Here is a 16,437-nt window from a genome sequence, read left to right as displayed (position 1 = left end):
GTGCTCTGATTTAAGACTAATGAATTCATTATACCCTATTCAGAATGTATAACTCTGGGTTAGAATTTTCAGGTAAATGTTGGCATTTTGTTTTTCAAGTAGGCTATTTTACAAAACACAGTTATATTATGTCCTGAATTTAATATGAAAAAATCCATAGCTTCTTTTAAAAGTAATAACCAAAGATAATAAACTAGTGAATCTTACTACTCTATCCAGTTAATTTTGAGACACCTGCAGATTAGTTTTTGGCAAATGTGTTATAGCTTCTATCTGAAAAAAGTAACAACTTCAGAATTACTAAGTGTTCTTAATTTTACTGAAGTTGTAAGCAGTAACTTGGAACCATAATGAACTTCAAAAGTAATATTTTAACAGTACAATAAACTGTTAGTTCCTTAAGATACAGATTTTAAAATTTAAAGTAAAATCACCTTGCAAGTTGTCTTGGCTGTTTGGATGAAATTGACGTAGCTTTCATATTGTAAGAACTGAGAGCTCTGATAAAGATTGCTCACTCAGTCTTCTGTTCCTAGAGGCTCTTAAACTGCAATTTATAATTTAAAATTTAGTGAAATACATAAGGGATGCATGCAAGTATTTTCCAGTATTTTCCACATACTGCTGCTGTGTGTGCCAAATATTTTTCTTTTACTTACACTAAGCACCTTTTGTTTTGGTTTATTTTCATTTCAGAGGTACCCAGTGGTGATGTCTACTTATCTGGGGATCATGGGTAGAGTTCTGCTACAAAATGCAAGATTTTTTTCATTACTTTTGAGCCAGATGGCATGTGAATTGGGTCAGGAGGTAAGGTTTATTGTCCTTTTTTGTCCTTTTGAGTTTTTTGTGTCTTGGTATTTCAACTGTATTACATAGGAAAGTCTTGCTTTTTTTTGACCTGAATAAACATTTCCCTCTATTATCCATGCTTGTTCCTGCCCAGTTAATCTTGAAAAGGGACTCTGCTCCCTCCTCCTCTTCTTTCCCTGAACAGCGTGTTACAACTTTTACATGTTCCCGTAATTACTTAGAACGTCCCGTTAAAATTTTTATAGAGTCCCTAAATTCTCTTCCTGCTGCATCCCACAATTAGCCATGTAAACTCCCTTAGGTCACACACAATTGTAGGGTGAGAATTTCTTTCCCTGTGCCATCTTGATGGATCTTGCAGCATGGAGAATAGTCTAATGATTCTCCTCTGCATTTCTGGAGTATCAAATTCAGTGTGCTTCAGTTTCACTGGTGAAGTTACTGAGGGTCTTTTGCTACAAGCATTCTATTATTCTTTCAGTGAAATTTGCTTTTCTGGGGTATAATACAGTTTTCAAACAGATAATGACAAGTCTTTTTTTTAAATTTGTCACTGTGTAGATAAAGCTGAATAAGTCTGCTTTGTTTCTATGAGACTGTTTTGGAGAAATGGAATAATTTGCTGTCCTGAATTAGTTCCCTCTCCATAAATGAAATGCATTCAAGCATCTAGGTTACAGCTAACGGTATGGAGGGTTCAGGGCCTAGAAGCATTGTCATAGAAAATTTTAAAAGTACTAGTTGCTTGTTACTTCTGTCAGGTATACAGTTGTGTAGTGTCTTTCCAAGACTAAAAATGTATTCATTTGCTCGAAAAGTTAAAGTAAGTTATTTTCTAAACACACTGATGTACTTCTAACTGAAAAAGAACAATGTGTTTCCCAATGCAGCTGGACCAAATTCTTGGTAACATGATTGAAATGTGGGTTGATCGGATGGATAACATCACTCAGCCAGAAAGAAGAAAACTTTCTGCTTTGGCATTGCTTTCTCTTCTGCCATCTTTGAATAGGTAAGCAAATGTACAGTATCTTAAATAAGAATGCTTCAAAGGCCCTTAGAATTGTTTTTAAAGTATTTCACAATTCTGCAGCTAAATATTCTAATAGAAATAGTTTTATTTGCTTGTTTTTCTCCCCCAAGAGAAATTTTTAAAAGATAGAACTTTCATGCTACATTATATTAACTTATTTGGTTTCATAAGCATTACAGTAACCTTTCTTCCATTTCATAGGAATGTCATTTATTTAAAGTGAGGAACCAGCAGTGCAGATTTTATTGTTGGTTCTCATATTAACTTAGAACTCTTTGCTTCTCTCATCTGTGATTAAGTAGTTGCTTTAGTTGACATGTACTATTTTGGTGTCCTTTCCAGGGAACAGTGTTCAGTTTTCTTTCCTGTTATAGGTGATCTGAACTTTCATTCTGGTTTTCTCCTTTATGACATTGAATGTAAGAAAGAGTTGCTATGGAAAACTGTGTTGTTTCTGTGAAAGTTTTTGCACTATAGGTTTTATAGCAAGGAGATTTTACTATTATCCTTTCAGTAGCCATCGTCGTTGCTGGATATACTGAGTAAATGAAAGTTTCAAATGAAAATGTGGAATACACAGACTTCTAAGCTGTCAAGACTAGAAGTCATGTATAACACGCTTAGGTGAGACTTCAGTCCGTAGTCACCTTCAGATTATTTTTATCTGTTTGACATTCCGGAAGACAAGACTGCATGAGTTTACATTTAGTCTGCTGGGTTTCCTGAACAGTCTTGTCTGTTCTATTGTCTGTTGAGAATTTAGATGTTGCTCCCAAATCCTAAAAGCTACGTTAGTATCTGTCGAGTATAAAGTATCTGTCAAAGCTGTAGTCTGTGTAGTCACTATCTAATAAAAAAATCGGGGAACACTTATGTGGAACTTAGAGGCTTCATAGCTTTTTATATGCGCAGAAATTTTCCTTTTTTTTTGTTTACATGGATAGTCAGGATAACTGTCTAGCTAAAGGTGAACCAAGCAGCTGCTTTGAGAGGTTTTTTCCCCCAGTAAATGTAACAGCATTGTGTTGTTTATAAGTATATTTGAAATCTTTTTAAGGAGGTGTTAGCTAAAATTTAACGTACTGAACTACATCTGTCCTCCTGTGAAGTTTCTGTTAAAGAGAGGAAGGAAAAATATAAATTCCTTTAGATAACCATGTTATTTTGAACTATGTTCAGCTGCTCCAGATTTCCTGCTGTAAAAGCCAATTATTTCTGGCAGTCCTTAACTTAATAAAATCTTCTGCAAATGACAGCTTTATTTTTCAGTTACCCATATCATTTAAGAAAGCTACTTCTCAAATAAAAAGTCTCTCTTTAGTGGATGTATTTATGTAAAGGGCATGAAAATTTCACTTATACAATTGATAGACTGCCAGACTTAGCTTCAGACATTGTGTGTGAAATGGATTCTGTCAACTGATTGTTTCTTTTACAAGAACAATGTGAGTCACCCTGTTTTTGCTGTATCTCAGGGATTATACTACACATACTTGTTGTGTCCTGTATCTGCAGGCTTCTTGTGCAAGTTCATTTGCACAGTTGAAGCAAAAAAATGTTTTAAATGGAATATGGTATTTAAACGAAATGTTTGGATTACTGTCTTTTCAAGAAAAGCTGTAGTAATTTTTCCTGTTGGAATGCCTCACTAACCAGTTTCCTGATTAGATTTTACTTTGGATATCCAAGGTAAGTTCAGGATTTCTCAACTGCAGAGGCAGAACAGAATTGTGTCCTCTGTGGATGGCTGATGGGCTGTCTTGGGAAGGCCAAGGTGAGAGTGAGATTCTTCCCACAGCTTGCTGCTCTGTGGTGGTCAGGATTAGTACCAAATTGGTACCAAGCTCAGATTTTCAAGGTTCTGCTAAAAGGAAGACAGGCATCTGTGCTGTGTCTAACACTTTCTGAGAATTTTTTTCCTTTTGCCAGTTGCTTTCTCTAGTCTATAGCTGAAGCACTGGTTTATTTTAGAGAGGAAAGAGGTAGTAGACAAAAACAGTGGGGGAAAAATGAAGGTAACGTGTTCTCCTTCTTCCCTCAGAGTTGTTTCATGGATAAAATGTTGGGGAAAGTTTTAAACAGTGACCGTTTTTATTCTCTGTGCAAACTCTCTATAGTATTGCTTCATAAATTTTGTTTCTCTATTACAAGTATGTGGAACTCTGAACTTCCTTTGTTTTAGGGGAAGGTAAAAGGTAGGTTCTATCATTATTAATTTAAAATCAGTTTGACACAAATAATTTTCTGTTTCAAGTACAGCACCTCTGACAGTGTCATGAGTGAAGGATTTTAAAACAGATAAGACAGGATTCACTGCAGAGCAGCTGTTAACAGTGGCTCTTGGGCTGACTAGTTTGACTAAGCAGGTTATGAAGTGACAAATTGTTAACCACACTAATTTTCTAATCTAGGCAGTACCATCCAGAGATAAATGTAATGGCATGCTTTTGGTATCAACAGTAGTGCTGCATTTTAATCATGTATGCATGTCCTTCGATCTAGCATCCTGTTTATCTTCCCACAGCTGCACATTGTGTTACTGGTTAGAAATTCATATTAAAAAAAGAACAATAACTGCTACTTTCCTGATTAGTGTGTTGCAGCACCTTTTCACGGAACAGTAATTTCCTGGTATTACTTAGGGGTTTGCCCAAATTAAATGCTATATAATTGTCTGCTTTTGCTATCCAAGTGCGGCCAGTTAATGTTAGCATGTTTTTTGGTGCTTGACAGATACATGCATTGGCAATACTTTCTGTATTTTGTATTCTTACTGCCTGTTTGTCACTCATCCATCCATGTGCATTTTCATTAATTTATTAAAAATTTTACTATTTCATAAAATAGGTTGAAAACTTCTGTCTTTAAACTGTTGTATATAACAATGGGGACCAGTAACATTCAGGCAGTAAGGATGCACTTGTGGAGTGACTATCTCCATGTTAAGTACATGAGGAAAGTGTGGATAGACACACAGTAGCTCTAACAGGAACGCTTTTTGAAAAACACACAAGGACTTGAAGTTTTTTGGTGGAAAATTGTATTTAAGCTGGAGTGTGAGACTTGAAGTGTGGCAGCAACCTGGATAAGTAAATTCACACATCATGATGTTCCTGCTATTGTATTCGGTCATATTTGTGCTTGTCTGCAACCTTAATGGCTTGTTTGGGAACATACAACTGCAAGAGTACTCTTCAGGGCTGAATTGAGTTTTATTAGATGTGCCCTTGGTCCCTAAATTGGTGCCTAGTGAATATGGTCACTAGCAGCGTTCTACCTATCTGTTGTGGAAAATGTATGGGCCTCCACCACTATCTAGGGTTCTGTATTTTGAGCTCTTCAGTATCCTTTGTAGTTCCTGATGCCTAAGTGGTTAAAACAGTACTATGACCCCTTCTCTTACCCATATCTATCTATTTATCTATCTATCTGGAAATAGTTAGCTTGCTTACTGCAGTATAATGTCAGTATTGCAGTGTTTTGGAATGTCCTTCTTTGGGGATATTGAAAGCTTTAATGATTTATTTAGCAAGTAGATATCTTTTTTATTCCTACAGTTGTGTGTATTTTAGTGGAACACAACACTGAAAGATGCTAAAGGGTGATAGGAACATTTATTCTCTAATAAGAAAATGGAAACAGATTTTGGAAGGATTATAGTGTCAATGATCAGCCTTGTTTGGGGTGGTGCCTGACTGTACCCACAGGTAGCTTTCGACACCGTGTTAAAAGCTAAGCACTCCCCTTCTTCAGATGAGTGTTATTTCCACTGTCTGTCACTCTTGAATGGGAGATTGTCATGTTTACTTTTACTCAGTCAGTGCTTTCCAAAACAGGCCACAAATTGTGTTTCTTGAGGGTAGGCCCATTTTTGGTGGAACTACCTGTGTAGAGTGGTACCATTCTGAAGTAGAGGAGACTTTACTGAGCTTAAAATATGAATTATTTTAATTTATCTTTCTTCATTTTAGTTTCTGGTACATGAGTAGTTTTCATTTTATCCCTTTGAGTTAAGTATATTTGTGTATTGTGGGGAAGGGGTTAAGAGGTTCCCCAGGTTTCTAGTCATTATGTAAATGAATGTCTGCTTTTTCTCATTGTGTATCAAGTCTGATATGTCAGTCAGCATGAGTTCTGCCAGTTAGATAAGTGGCATTTTGTGAGTGTAAGCACTTACAGTATGCAATTATAATTCTTCATTAGATTAATATAGAGTTTTGCCTCTGTCATTTGTTAAAATTACTCAGTTAGAAATTTTAATTTTCCTCTAAAAAGTTGTCTATATGTAATGTTAGTTAAATGGCAAGAAAGTGCCTAATAAAATGTCATGTTCTCCTCAGGATAGTTGTCCTCATTTATAAAGTTAGAATTTCTTACATAATTACTTGTATATCCTCCTTTCTTTATAGGGATGATACTCTGAAGCTATTTTATCTTCCCCTCTGTTTTTTAAATCCCTCTAGTTAAAGGACTACCTCTAATAGACTATTAGCATTTTAAGGAGCTCTTGAAATTATGATTTTGATGTTGTCATCAGTGTTTGGCCATGGATTTATTTAGCTTGCCTGACAGGTAATGGTGCAATTTTAATGATAAGAGTGAAAAATGTGGCTTTGGTCTTAGTCTGACTATCAGAGTCTGCATAATTCAGAAGGTTACACAGAGCACTGCCAACTTCTTTAATTGCACGTCACATTATGGCATTGGCAAAAGGATGCACTCATTAAACTTTCCTTGTTCACAGTCTTCATCAATTCTTCTCCTACCTTTGATAGCTAGTGTGGACTGGTCAGAAGCATATAATCTTTTCCCCTAACACCCTTAAGCCTTGATTTCAAGGAAAAATGTACCAAGCGAGAGTAAGAAATTATGTCAGCAAGAAATAATTGCACCTAAACTGCTGGAAAAAAATAAACTACAGTCATAAGGGTTTGGTTGCTGCTGATAGCTTGGTTTTGTTTATGGTCTATATAAAATATTTCAGAAGTCTTTCCTAAAACTACTTTAATTACCATTTACCCTAAAATTTAAGATTTTAATTATATAAAAGCAAAAGGTAATGGACTAACTAGCTTCCTTTAAACCCTGCCAAGTATGGTTTACATGTTTGCAAATTAGATACTAGACAAGTAGTGACTGAAGTGTAGCATATTACTAAAAATGTGTAAATATTCCAAGATTGTTTTGGGTTTGGGGATTTTTTTTTTACTTTTGTTACATAGATTTACAGCTGTTTTTGCACCTGTGTTTGTTTGAGCTGTTTTGGTATGTCTGCTTATCTCTCTGTGCTATACTCTGTGAAATTTGAGACTGACAGAGAGTAGCTGAGATTTTTCAGTGACTTTCTTTAACAGTACCAGACTATTATGATAAGATACCGTAAGTGATAAAGCCACAACCCATGTCAATACAAGACTTTCTCCAAATAAGTACTGTCTTGAAAAATGTTTCATATTCAAACAATTTAATAAGAAAGTGGAGTGTTTAAAACAAAACATCAGGTTTTGATATCAAAAAAATGACCAAATATAAAGAAAGCTTGTATTTTTAAGAAATAGCTTTTGTATTTGGTGTGTGGGTATTCTCTGGAGTAGTTGTTAGGAACTGTTCAAGTTTTCTCTGTTGAATATTTGGAGCTATCAGTTGTTAATGCCAAGTGTATGCCCATCCTGTCTCCTAAATTAGCAGGCAGAATATGGTTTTGGAATTGAGTTTAGTTTTGATTAAATTTCTAGAAGTTGAAATTTGAGAAATTAATTTGAGTTCTTTGGACCTTTTGGTTTGAATTGCATTCATATTGAGTACATGAATGCTTTTATAGTTTGAACAGAATTGCTAAATATAGCAGTGAAAAGTAAAGGCTAAAGCTGTAGTGTTATTATCAGTATATCACATTTGCATGTTACATTCATGGCCAACCTTTTTTATATTACTGTTTTGTTTGCAAACTTTTAGTGCTTGCTCCATAGAAGACTTAGATTTCTGAATAAAGAGAATAAACTAATTGCTCAAAGTGAGCTTTTAGTTTCATGAGAGCTTTCTGTCATATTATTTTACTGGAATCTAAGGTCAAATTAGGTTAATGGAATGGAAAATTATTTTCATATCCTCCATGGGAAAAATAATTTTGTTGTTTTCACGCTGTTCAAGAGAAGTTTTCAGTAAATGGAGCATCTAGTCAGGATTATTACTGAAGCGGAAACATTAAATACTAGAAGAAATCTGCAATATTTGAGACAATGAGAAATGTTTTGGTAAACTAAATAATAAGAAAAACAGAAAAGTGTTTGGGGATCTGGTAAGTTAATAAGGTGTCACGAGTTGACCTGCCTACTGGATGTTAATTAAATGTTGATGCCTGTGCTACCTAAGCAGTAGCTTAGTTTCTGAATTGCTTTGATTTGGGGTCATATCTACAGATGATGTGGGCAGATGGAAGTAGGGATTTGAAAAAATAAAGTTGTACAGTAGCCTACTTGTGGAGAATAAAAATAGAAGGAAGGAAGCCCTGCAAGAGCAGATGGTTGGTAAATACATAATTGGAGGGCAATGAATAGTTTCTCTTATAAGCTTAAACAAATAATTACAGTGCTAAAAATTGTTTGTCCTCATTTGTGGGCTTTAACAGAATTTTGTCGTAATTATGAGAATGAAATCCCTTCTCAGAAATTGACTGTAGAGTTGTTTTTGAACTTATTGCATATTTTCTGCTGTATGTAAGTGGGATTTGGACTAGTTTGTGCCACCTAATATTCATTATATTTGCTTTAATGTAACATGGGTGAAGTGCTTGTATGTTCTTTCAATTACTGTGACCTGTCATTTTATGCACAATTTGACAAATTGCTGTTACTCAGGCTTCATGCTTATATTTACAAGGAGTCATAGTTGAACTAGATTTTAATTTAAAAAGCCCATAGCATTAGTAACTTCATCAATATTAGTATATTAAGATAGAATTCACTTGTGGGTTCAAAAATAATTTTCTCTCTTACCATGTGAAACTGTATTCAAGTACAAACCTAGTAGTTTTCTCTCTGAAGAAGAAAATTTGCAGTGAATTAAATATGAGAGCAGCCTAAGCTTGTTAGTGTTTCCTGGGGTTTTATGTACAGTTTTCAAAAAGTAATGGATTTTATTGTTTAAGTATAAGCCACTTTGTCAAATGCTGATCCAAGTTACACATGTATCCCACCCAGCCTTTTTGTGGTTTCCCTCAGAATGTATCATTTATGTGGTTATTCTTAACAGATACTGCTTTCAGATCCTTTAACAATATGCAGTATTAATGAAATAATAACTCTAAAATATATTGCAATCAGATCTGCAGGCCTTCAGGTGCAGTGTTGACAAAGTGTAAAGCAGGACTTCTCTAGAATTCCTAGTGCAGAATGGAAGGAGCCATGATCTGGATTAAGATTTTTTTTTCCCTGTTTTGGGCATTGGATTCAATCATCAGAAGAGTCCTCAGTGTTGTCAGAACCACAGTGGAGCTAGGGTTAAAGCTAAGCAAAAATTTTGAGAATATTCATAAGATACTTTCAGTGCAAGACCACAGAGACATTTAGCCAATTAGTTACTGGTCATCAGCTTTCTTTTATCTGGTCACTGCTCTACTGGTTCCTCTAAATTTTCGTGCTATCTGATATACCGTAGAGCTTCATTAATTGCTTTAGTTTTTCAAGATGTGTTCCTTCTGACATTTTCCAAAAAGAGAGCTGTATGAACATTTGCCTTTTAAAACTTTTTTTTTGTTTAATTTGTCTTTCTTCTTGTAGCTATAAAGGGTTGTTCCATACAGCACACCTTGGAAGAATAATTTTTTTTGTTTGATTTTTTTTTTTTTTTTACAAATATAGGTTTCAATATAAAGGGACTATAGGCAGTGAAGTCTAGGTAGAAGATAATTTCCTGTTTGAAGTCAGTTTCCAGCATGTCTCTGATTTTCCCCTTACCTGACTCTATTGACAGTCTTTTTCCGTTTCTCTTACTGTTCTGTCCCCCAGGATGCTTCACCATAGTTCCTGTGGACTGTATGGTGTTTTCCCTTTAAGTAAATGGCATGACATTTTATTTTACTTTTCTCAATGTCAACAATTATGTTAAATACTGTGAAAAAATATAAATGTGAAAATGAATATTCAAATCTGAAGAAGAATTAGTTTTCCTATTGATCTGTTGGTCTCAGAAAAAAAGAAACAAATGCACTTCCTATTCTGGGTTGTAACTGATTTACAGGCTTTGTCTAAAATGGCCCATGGACCAATTTTACTTACTTATTTCTTATTTTAGACTAGGTATTTGGAAGAAAGCTTCTTCAAAAGCATGTCCTTGTATATTCTGCTTCCCTTTCTCATGTGTGTCCTGCATTTCAGATTGGATTATATAGACAAAGACATCTGGGTTACGTTTCACCCCTTATGTGAACTCACACTTCGTGTGTGAGATCATGGTAGCTGAAGGAACTTGATTCTCCTGCCGTTGCACCTCTTTTTTGGCTATGGCTACTGAGGGCCTTTGTCATCTTTCTTTTGCTGAGCAGAAGGTCTTGTTGAAGTAAAATCATGGAGTTTTAGTTATGTTGCTATTTGTGGGCTTAATCTCTCCTTTCCCCCTTTGATGTGACTGAGCTTTGCAAGTATTTCTTGCCTGTGATGGATAAACTGAGGGTGTAATCTCTGGTCCTTAAGCTGGGGGATATTTATAGCTCATGTAGTCTTTTTCTGCACAGGGGACACTGCAGGAAACGAAAGCTGTGCATGAAAGGTGTGGCTCTCAGAGCCGGAAACCATCTCATAGTCCTCTGTGGATAAATTTGGTTTTAAAAGAGTGGCCTAAAGTGAGACTTAACAAAGCCAGGTCGGAAATTCAAGTACATAGCAGCTTAGTGCCACATCATGTGGGTCTCATGTCCTTAGATTTCATAGGTTTCTCTGGGGTTGCTGGCAGGTTGTGCCTTGTCACAGGGCCGGAGACACTGGGCTCTTCCCTCCACAGTGTGTTTCTTTTCCCTCTCGTCCAGACCGCTGGAATGTGTGCATGTGGCAGCAGTTTGGCTCTGTAGACAGTGAACGGTGTAAGTGTTGCTACCAATTTAACAAAGCATTTCAGGTTATGGCTGAGAGATAAGGGAGTTACAGGTAATGCAATAGTGCTGTTACAAATAGTTGTGCTTTATTCTGAAAGTTAGACCTCAGATAATACTCTTTTAAGCTCTCCTAGTTAAATCAGTGGATTAAAAAAAAAAAAAAAAGGCAAAACAGAAAAAGAACAAAAAAATCTCAAACAACAAAACTAAGCAGTTACAGACTAAGATAGTTCTTGGTTTTCTAGAAACAAATCATTGAGATTTCCTTTTTAACAATACTTCTGAAGCACAGATAAAATGGCTTCCTGTCCCAGGGTTTCCTGTATCCATGGCAACCTGACTTCAGGCACTTCTTTCTTAGTTTCCTGAGCAAACTGTTGCAAACCCTGGGGCAAAAACCATAGTGCTGTAGTAAACAGCAGTACTGCCTTTGCAAAGGTTTCACAGATGAATGTAGTTGGCCAGCTTATAACATAGCCTAGTGGACTGCAAACAGCAAAATAACAGAAATAATGAACTTCAGATTTGGGGTAAGGAAATGCTTCCATTTTTTTAAAATGTAACTCAGCTTTATAAAAGTTAAATTCATATTGTAAGTGATCTGCCAGTAAAATGTAACTTATTTACGGTTGACATGTCTACTTGAATGATTTTGAAACATTTCTTAGTGATGGTTAACTATAAGTAGAGAATATATAGTATTTTTAAATTAATAGGAGCTGTTATTTTGGCAGCTTTGATACTTTTTTGCTACAGCCAGTTAAATATTTTCTGGCTATGTTAGTGGTATATTTATGTAATTACGCATTTACTTTGAAAAATCTTTTGCAATAAAGTCCATTTAGTAAGTTGGAGTTCTAAACTGCTTCTTTGGCATGAAAGAATATGTAAAATACCAATTTTGAGGATAGTGCTAATATTTTTATGACTGTACACATAGATTCAAATAATTGTTAATAATTAATATATATAATAAATCTATTTGAATTAATAATATTTATACACTTCTTTTTATCTCTACTAGTGAAGTCAGAGAGGAGTAAGAAGGCCAAAGACAGGGATATGTGTGTTCTGCAAAGTTCTTCACCCTGCCCAGGAGCATTCCTGTATATATTTAATTGTTTTCTTTTGTTGCTGCTCCAGAAGGAGGCTTTTGGCTGTCCATCTGCTTGTCAGCTCTGCACAGGGAGACAAGTTAGCTGTCGTAATGCAGGGCTTTCGAGCATCCCTTGGAACCTTCCTAAAACAACAATTCTTGTTTACCTCAGTGGGAATAATATATCACATGTCTCTCCAAATGATCTAAGAGGCTTTCTGAAGCTTGCTGCACTCTACATGGATAATGCCAGTATTTTGTATGTGCACCCAAAAGCTTTTTTGGAACTTCCCAAACTGTGCTACTTGCATCTAAATAGCAATCATATTAAACGCCTGGATCCAGGAATCTTTGAAGGCCTTTCCAATCTTCATTATTTATACCTTCAGAATAATCAAATAGCTTTTCTTCCCAGAGGATTATTTAGTGATCTTCTTTCTGTTAGATATTTAACACTTCAAAGAAATCGTCTCAGTGTCCTTGGAAGTGGGACTTTCTGGGGAATGATAAGTCTCCAAACACTAAACTTAGCAAATAATAAGATTTCACGGATATCAGATGCAGCATTTCATCATCTTGAAAATCTTGCATATTTGTTTCTTGAAGGTAACAACTTACCACTAGTGCCATCAAATGCTATTGGAAGGCTCAAAAATCTTGAAAGACTGTCTTTGTCTCACAATCCCATTGGATCAATTCAGCCTTTTGCATTTAAGGGACTTAATAAGCTTAAATATCTGTCTTTGAAAAATGTCAAGCTAAAATGTGTTGTTGTAAATGGATTTTTTGGATTAAACAACCTTAGCCAGCTAATCTTAAGTTATAATGATTTAGAAAATATAAATTCCAGCACTTTTACCTCATTGAACAATTTAATGTACCTACAGCTAGACAGAAATAAAATAACCAGTATTGGCAATGGTACCTTTGAAAAAATGGGGCAGTCACTCAAAGTACTCAATTTAGCTTTTAATAATATCACAGAGCTACAACCTGAAGTGCTCAAGCCCTTAGTATCTTTAACTCATCTGCAGGTACATTCTAATCCTTGGAACTGCAGCTGCAAAATGCTTGCATTACTTAATTGGCTAGCATCATCTTCCGTTTCTGCAAAAATCCACTGTCAGCATCCTCAGAGTATGCGTGGTAGACCTTTGCATTATATGAAATGGGCTCGGTTTTCAAACTGCATTGGACCCGCTGCCAGCCTAGGCTCTGCCCCAAGTCTGGGATCTGTTGGGGTGCATCACAGCACTACCACTCTGCTGATGGCTTGGCATAAAGGGAAAAGGCACAACACATTGGAACAGTTTGTCACTGCAGAAACTAAGTATATTGGTTTCTGGGAGGGAACTGCAGCTACATCTTCTACCCCCTTGCCTTATCAGGCATATGCTGTTGAAGTGCCATCACAGGCAGCTACAGTGTTATCTACATTACCAGTGCAAATTCCAGCAAAAATTATACCTACTAATAGAAATGTAGAAGAAGAATGGTTGTTTACAACAGATCCTGCTCCTGTATCATTAAAAACAAGCATGATTTGTACACAACAGGTTGAAAAGCTGAATCAAGCTTTTGATATTTTACTAGCCTTTTTCATTCTGGCTTGTGCTGTTATCCTGTTCTTAACCTGCAAAATTATTCAGTTTAGGCAAAAACTAAAGGTGCTGGAAAACTCAGGGGAAAAGAGTATAGAATATTATGGCTTTTATCAGCCTGGCAGATACAACATAACTGACTCAGTGCAGTCTCTAACTCGGAAATCAGTGGAACATTCAGAACTGGACCAAATAAGGCTGCTCAAGCGAACAGTATCAGAAAGTCAGGCACAGGTCATCTTGTTCGAACATTCATCATTGTAATTTATCTCAATTTATTTGGTGTTAACTGTGATATGAAAGGTCAAGAAATCAAGAACTCAATTCTGTAAAAATACTTCCACGAATTAAAATCAGCTGCTTAATAGAACTGTGCCAAATGGCACAATTTGGTTTCTGCATCAGCATTTGCTTACTGAATGTTTTGAAGTTTGATTATTTCATTATATGTCATTTCAGTCTAACATGGATAAGTTTATTAACCTCAGACCTCAGTAATCATTCACCTATGCTCAAGTATACATGCAGTATAAAGTACACTTTAATTTATTTTGCTGTACTTAATGATGTAAGTTCCTATGGAAATTCCATAGCTATTGTGCAGCTAGCAAAACATAGTAGGATCACAAAGCCAAGAAATCTTGGAGAATCAGAAAAGAGTGTTTCATGTATTTATTGTAATAGAGTTTCTACTCTTCCTCTGTTAAATAAAGCACAGGGAAAAAAGCACATTTACAGTTAGGATGTTCAAACTCTCGAATAAGAGAAAAATTTCAAACTATACAAATTCTCTTCATATCTGTAGCATATTGTAATATACAAAGTTGTGTGTTCAGTCTGTATAATGAATATATTAAAGTGACTTTTTTGTTAGTGTGTATCTGTGTCATTTTATGAAGTACCCCAAACTGGAGCTGTTGAAATTTACCAAAGTGTAGTGACCAAAGTTATTATGTCTAAAGTAATAGAGCTGGTTAATTATTGTCAATAAAAGATCATCACCTGTGTCATCTATGTAGTATTAATTTTAGGGACTTTTTAGCTACATAAGAGGTACAAATTGAAGAAATACATTACACTGTAAGTACATAAGGGTAAATTAATGGCTGAAAACATTTACATACTTGGTATATATTTGGAGGTGTCAGGTCAGGATATGTGTTCTTAGTTAAAGCTTTATCTTCAAAATCGGGATATTTTCTTTTATAGTGTGCATATAACTTTTCATTTCTATTTCAAATGTTGGTGTCTGTTGTTGTCAAGTTATGCCCAGTATGCTGTAGCTTTATTTTCAATGTGAATTTCTGCGATTTTTGTTTTTCTGTTACTTCAATAATTCAAACTTTATTCTGGAATTAAATGTCATAAAACTATGTGCCAAATAATCCAATGTTGTAAAATTTTCAACCAACGGGATTTAGTTTTGTAGATGCTGTTTTTCTTGTACAGGCCTGTGCCCTAGAGATTTCAACCATATTTATAAGTTACACAGTTTATAGCTAGACCATTTTACTCAAGGAAAAGTGGGGAACAATGCTTTGGTAGACTTTCCTCCATGGTGTTGATTTAAATTGTGTAGAAGCATGTTGCTGTTCCAGGCTCCATCCCAGAGCCTGTTGCATTCTCCAGCTGAGCCAGAGCTGCCCTCAGCATTCTTGTTCTCTCCCCTCTCTTTCCTGCTGGTGTAACTCCCGCTCGTATCCAGGCTGTGCAGGTCCCGCTCATCCTGTTTGTCCATCTGCAGTTCTTTTACGGCAGGGAAAAAGCTATTATCTACAACCAGGACATATATAAATCTTGACTAAGTGGGTGTGAAAGTGCAAGTATGACTTCATTGTTGTTTGTTATTAGTGTAATGAAATAATACTGTATTTGTCTGTAATTTATTGTATCATACATCAAATACTTCTAGGGAACACACGATTCAGCTTCTTGGACAAAAGCTTAAACTGTTTAGTATTGCTTGAGTGGAAACTATTTTTTAAAATAATTTTCTAACTTAAGATCAGATGTTAAATATAATGGGCAAATGCTTTTAAGAAGGAAAACACTGGATGTAATTTATGCACCTTTTTCCAGAGGCTAATCCACTGCAGTCTCTTCCTCTTCAACCCGTTTTTGTTACCTTCTGTCTCTCCTGCATAATTCGTTGTGATAAATATTAATTTTGTTTTCACTTAGTAACAACTGCACAATCAGTGATTGCACAGTAGTAGGTTCTGCGATTTTATGTGCTATATTTTTAAATTTTTAATTTTATGTGGATGCTTCAGAAATAGTGGACTTCAAATGCAGTAGAAACTAGTAAAGTTTCTCTTGCTAGAAATGCTGCTATGCCTTTTTTACAGAGGCGTTTTGGTAGTGCACAAAGGTTAAAAACTGAATAAACCTAATTCTCAGTTCTCAAATCTGGCAGGGGGCAGATTTTAGGCTCTGGTTTCCACAGCTGCTCTTTACAGAAAGGCATGAGAGGTTCTCTCTGTAGGTGCATCTTTTTCACTGACAAGCTGCTGTGGGAGTTGTTTGCCAGGTATGCATCTGACCATCTGTAGTGGGGGAACATGAAAGGAAACTTTCACAGCTGTTTGTGCAGCAGAGAGTTAGAGCCATTGAAAGCCATCCTTTGGAGTGGAGACATCCTCGAATAACCAGCTTGCCAACACAGGGATTAGACTAACAAGGCACTGAGAGATTTATTATGCAGTTGTGAGGGAAATGCCTTTCTTTAGCAGCCAGTATCTTTTGTGTGTTAAAGTTCACATGAGGAAACCAACCCTTTCATGTACACATGTGGTTCATATGTCAA

The 16,437-nt window shown here is 35.7% G+C and overlaps 2 protein-coding genes across 11 annotated transcripts in view; both read left to right on the top strand.

The window, feature by feature from the left end:
* The window catches only part of IPO11 (importin 11), a 78,432-nt gene that overhangs the window by 50,368 nt on the left and 11,627 nt on the right, over window positions 1-16,437 (top strand). For all 10 annotated transcript variants that reach the window (XM_059836400.1, XM_059836393.1, XM_059836396.1 and 7 more), the window contains 2 exons: window positions 697-810; window positions 1,704-1,825. In XM_059836400.1, the coding sequence (XP_059692383.1) occupies window positions 697-810; window positions 1,704-1,825 (236 nt within the window). The remainder of the gene's footprint in view (window positions 1-696; window positions 811-1,703; window positions 1,826-16,437) is intronic.
* Window positions 1,875-14,641, top strand: LRRC70 (leucine rich repeat containing 70). The gene is made up of 2 exons (XM_059836404.1): window positions 1,875-11,464; window positions 11,959-14,641. Exon 2 carries the CDS (start codon window positions 11,997-11,999, stop codon window positions 13,893-13,895), a length of 1,899 nt encoding a protein of 632 aa, XP_059692387.1. The 5' UTR covers window positions 1,875-11,464; window positions 11,959-11,996; the 3' UTR covers window positions 13,896-14,641.

The sequence above is a fragment of the Haemorhous mexicanus genome, chromosome Z (assembly GCF_027477595.1).
Source record: "Haemorhous mexicanus isolate bHaeMex1 chromosome Z, bHaeMex1.pri, whole genome shotgun sequence".
In the NCBI taxonomy this organism is placed as follows: Eukaryota; Metazoa; Chordata; class Aves; order Passeriformes; family Fringillidae; genus Haemorhous; species Haemorhous mexicanus.
This window is presented reverse-complemented; position numbering and strand designations above follow the sequence as displayed.

What these genes read in the sequence shown, in the direction of transcription:
- LRRC70 (XM_059836404.1), top strand. Translation starts at nt 11,997, where the DNA reads ATGTGTGTTCTGCAAAGTTCTTCACCCTGCCCAGGAGCATTCCTGTAT.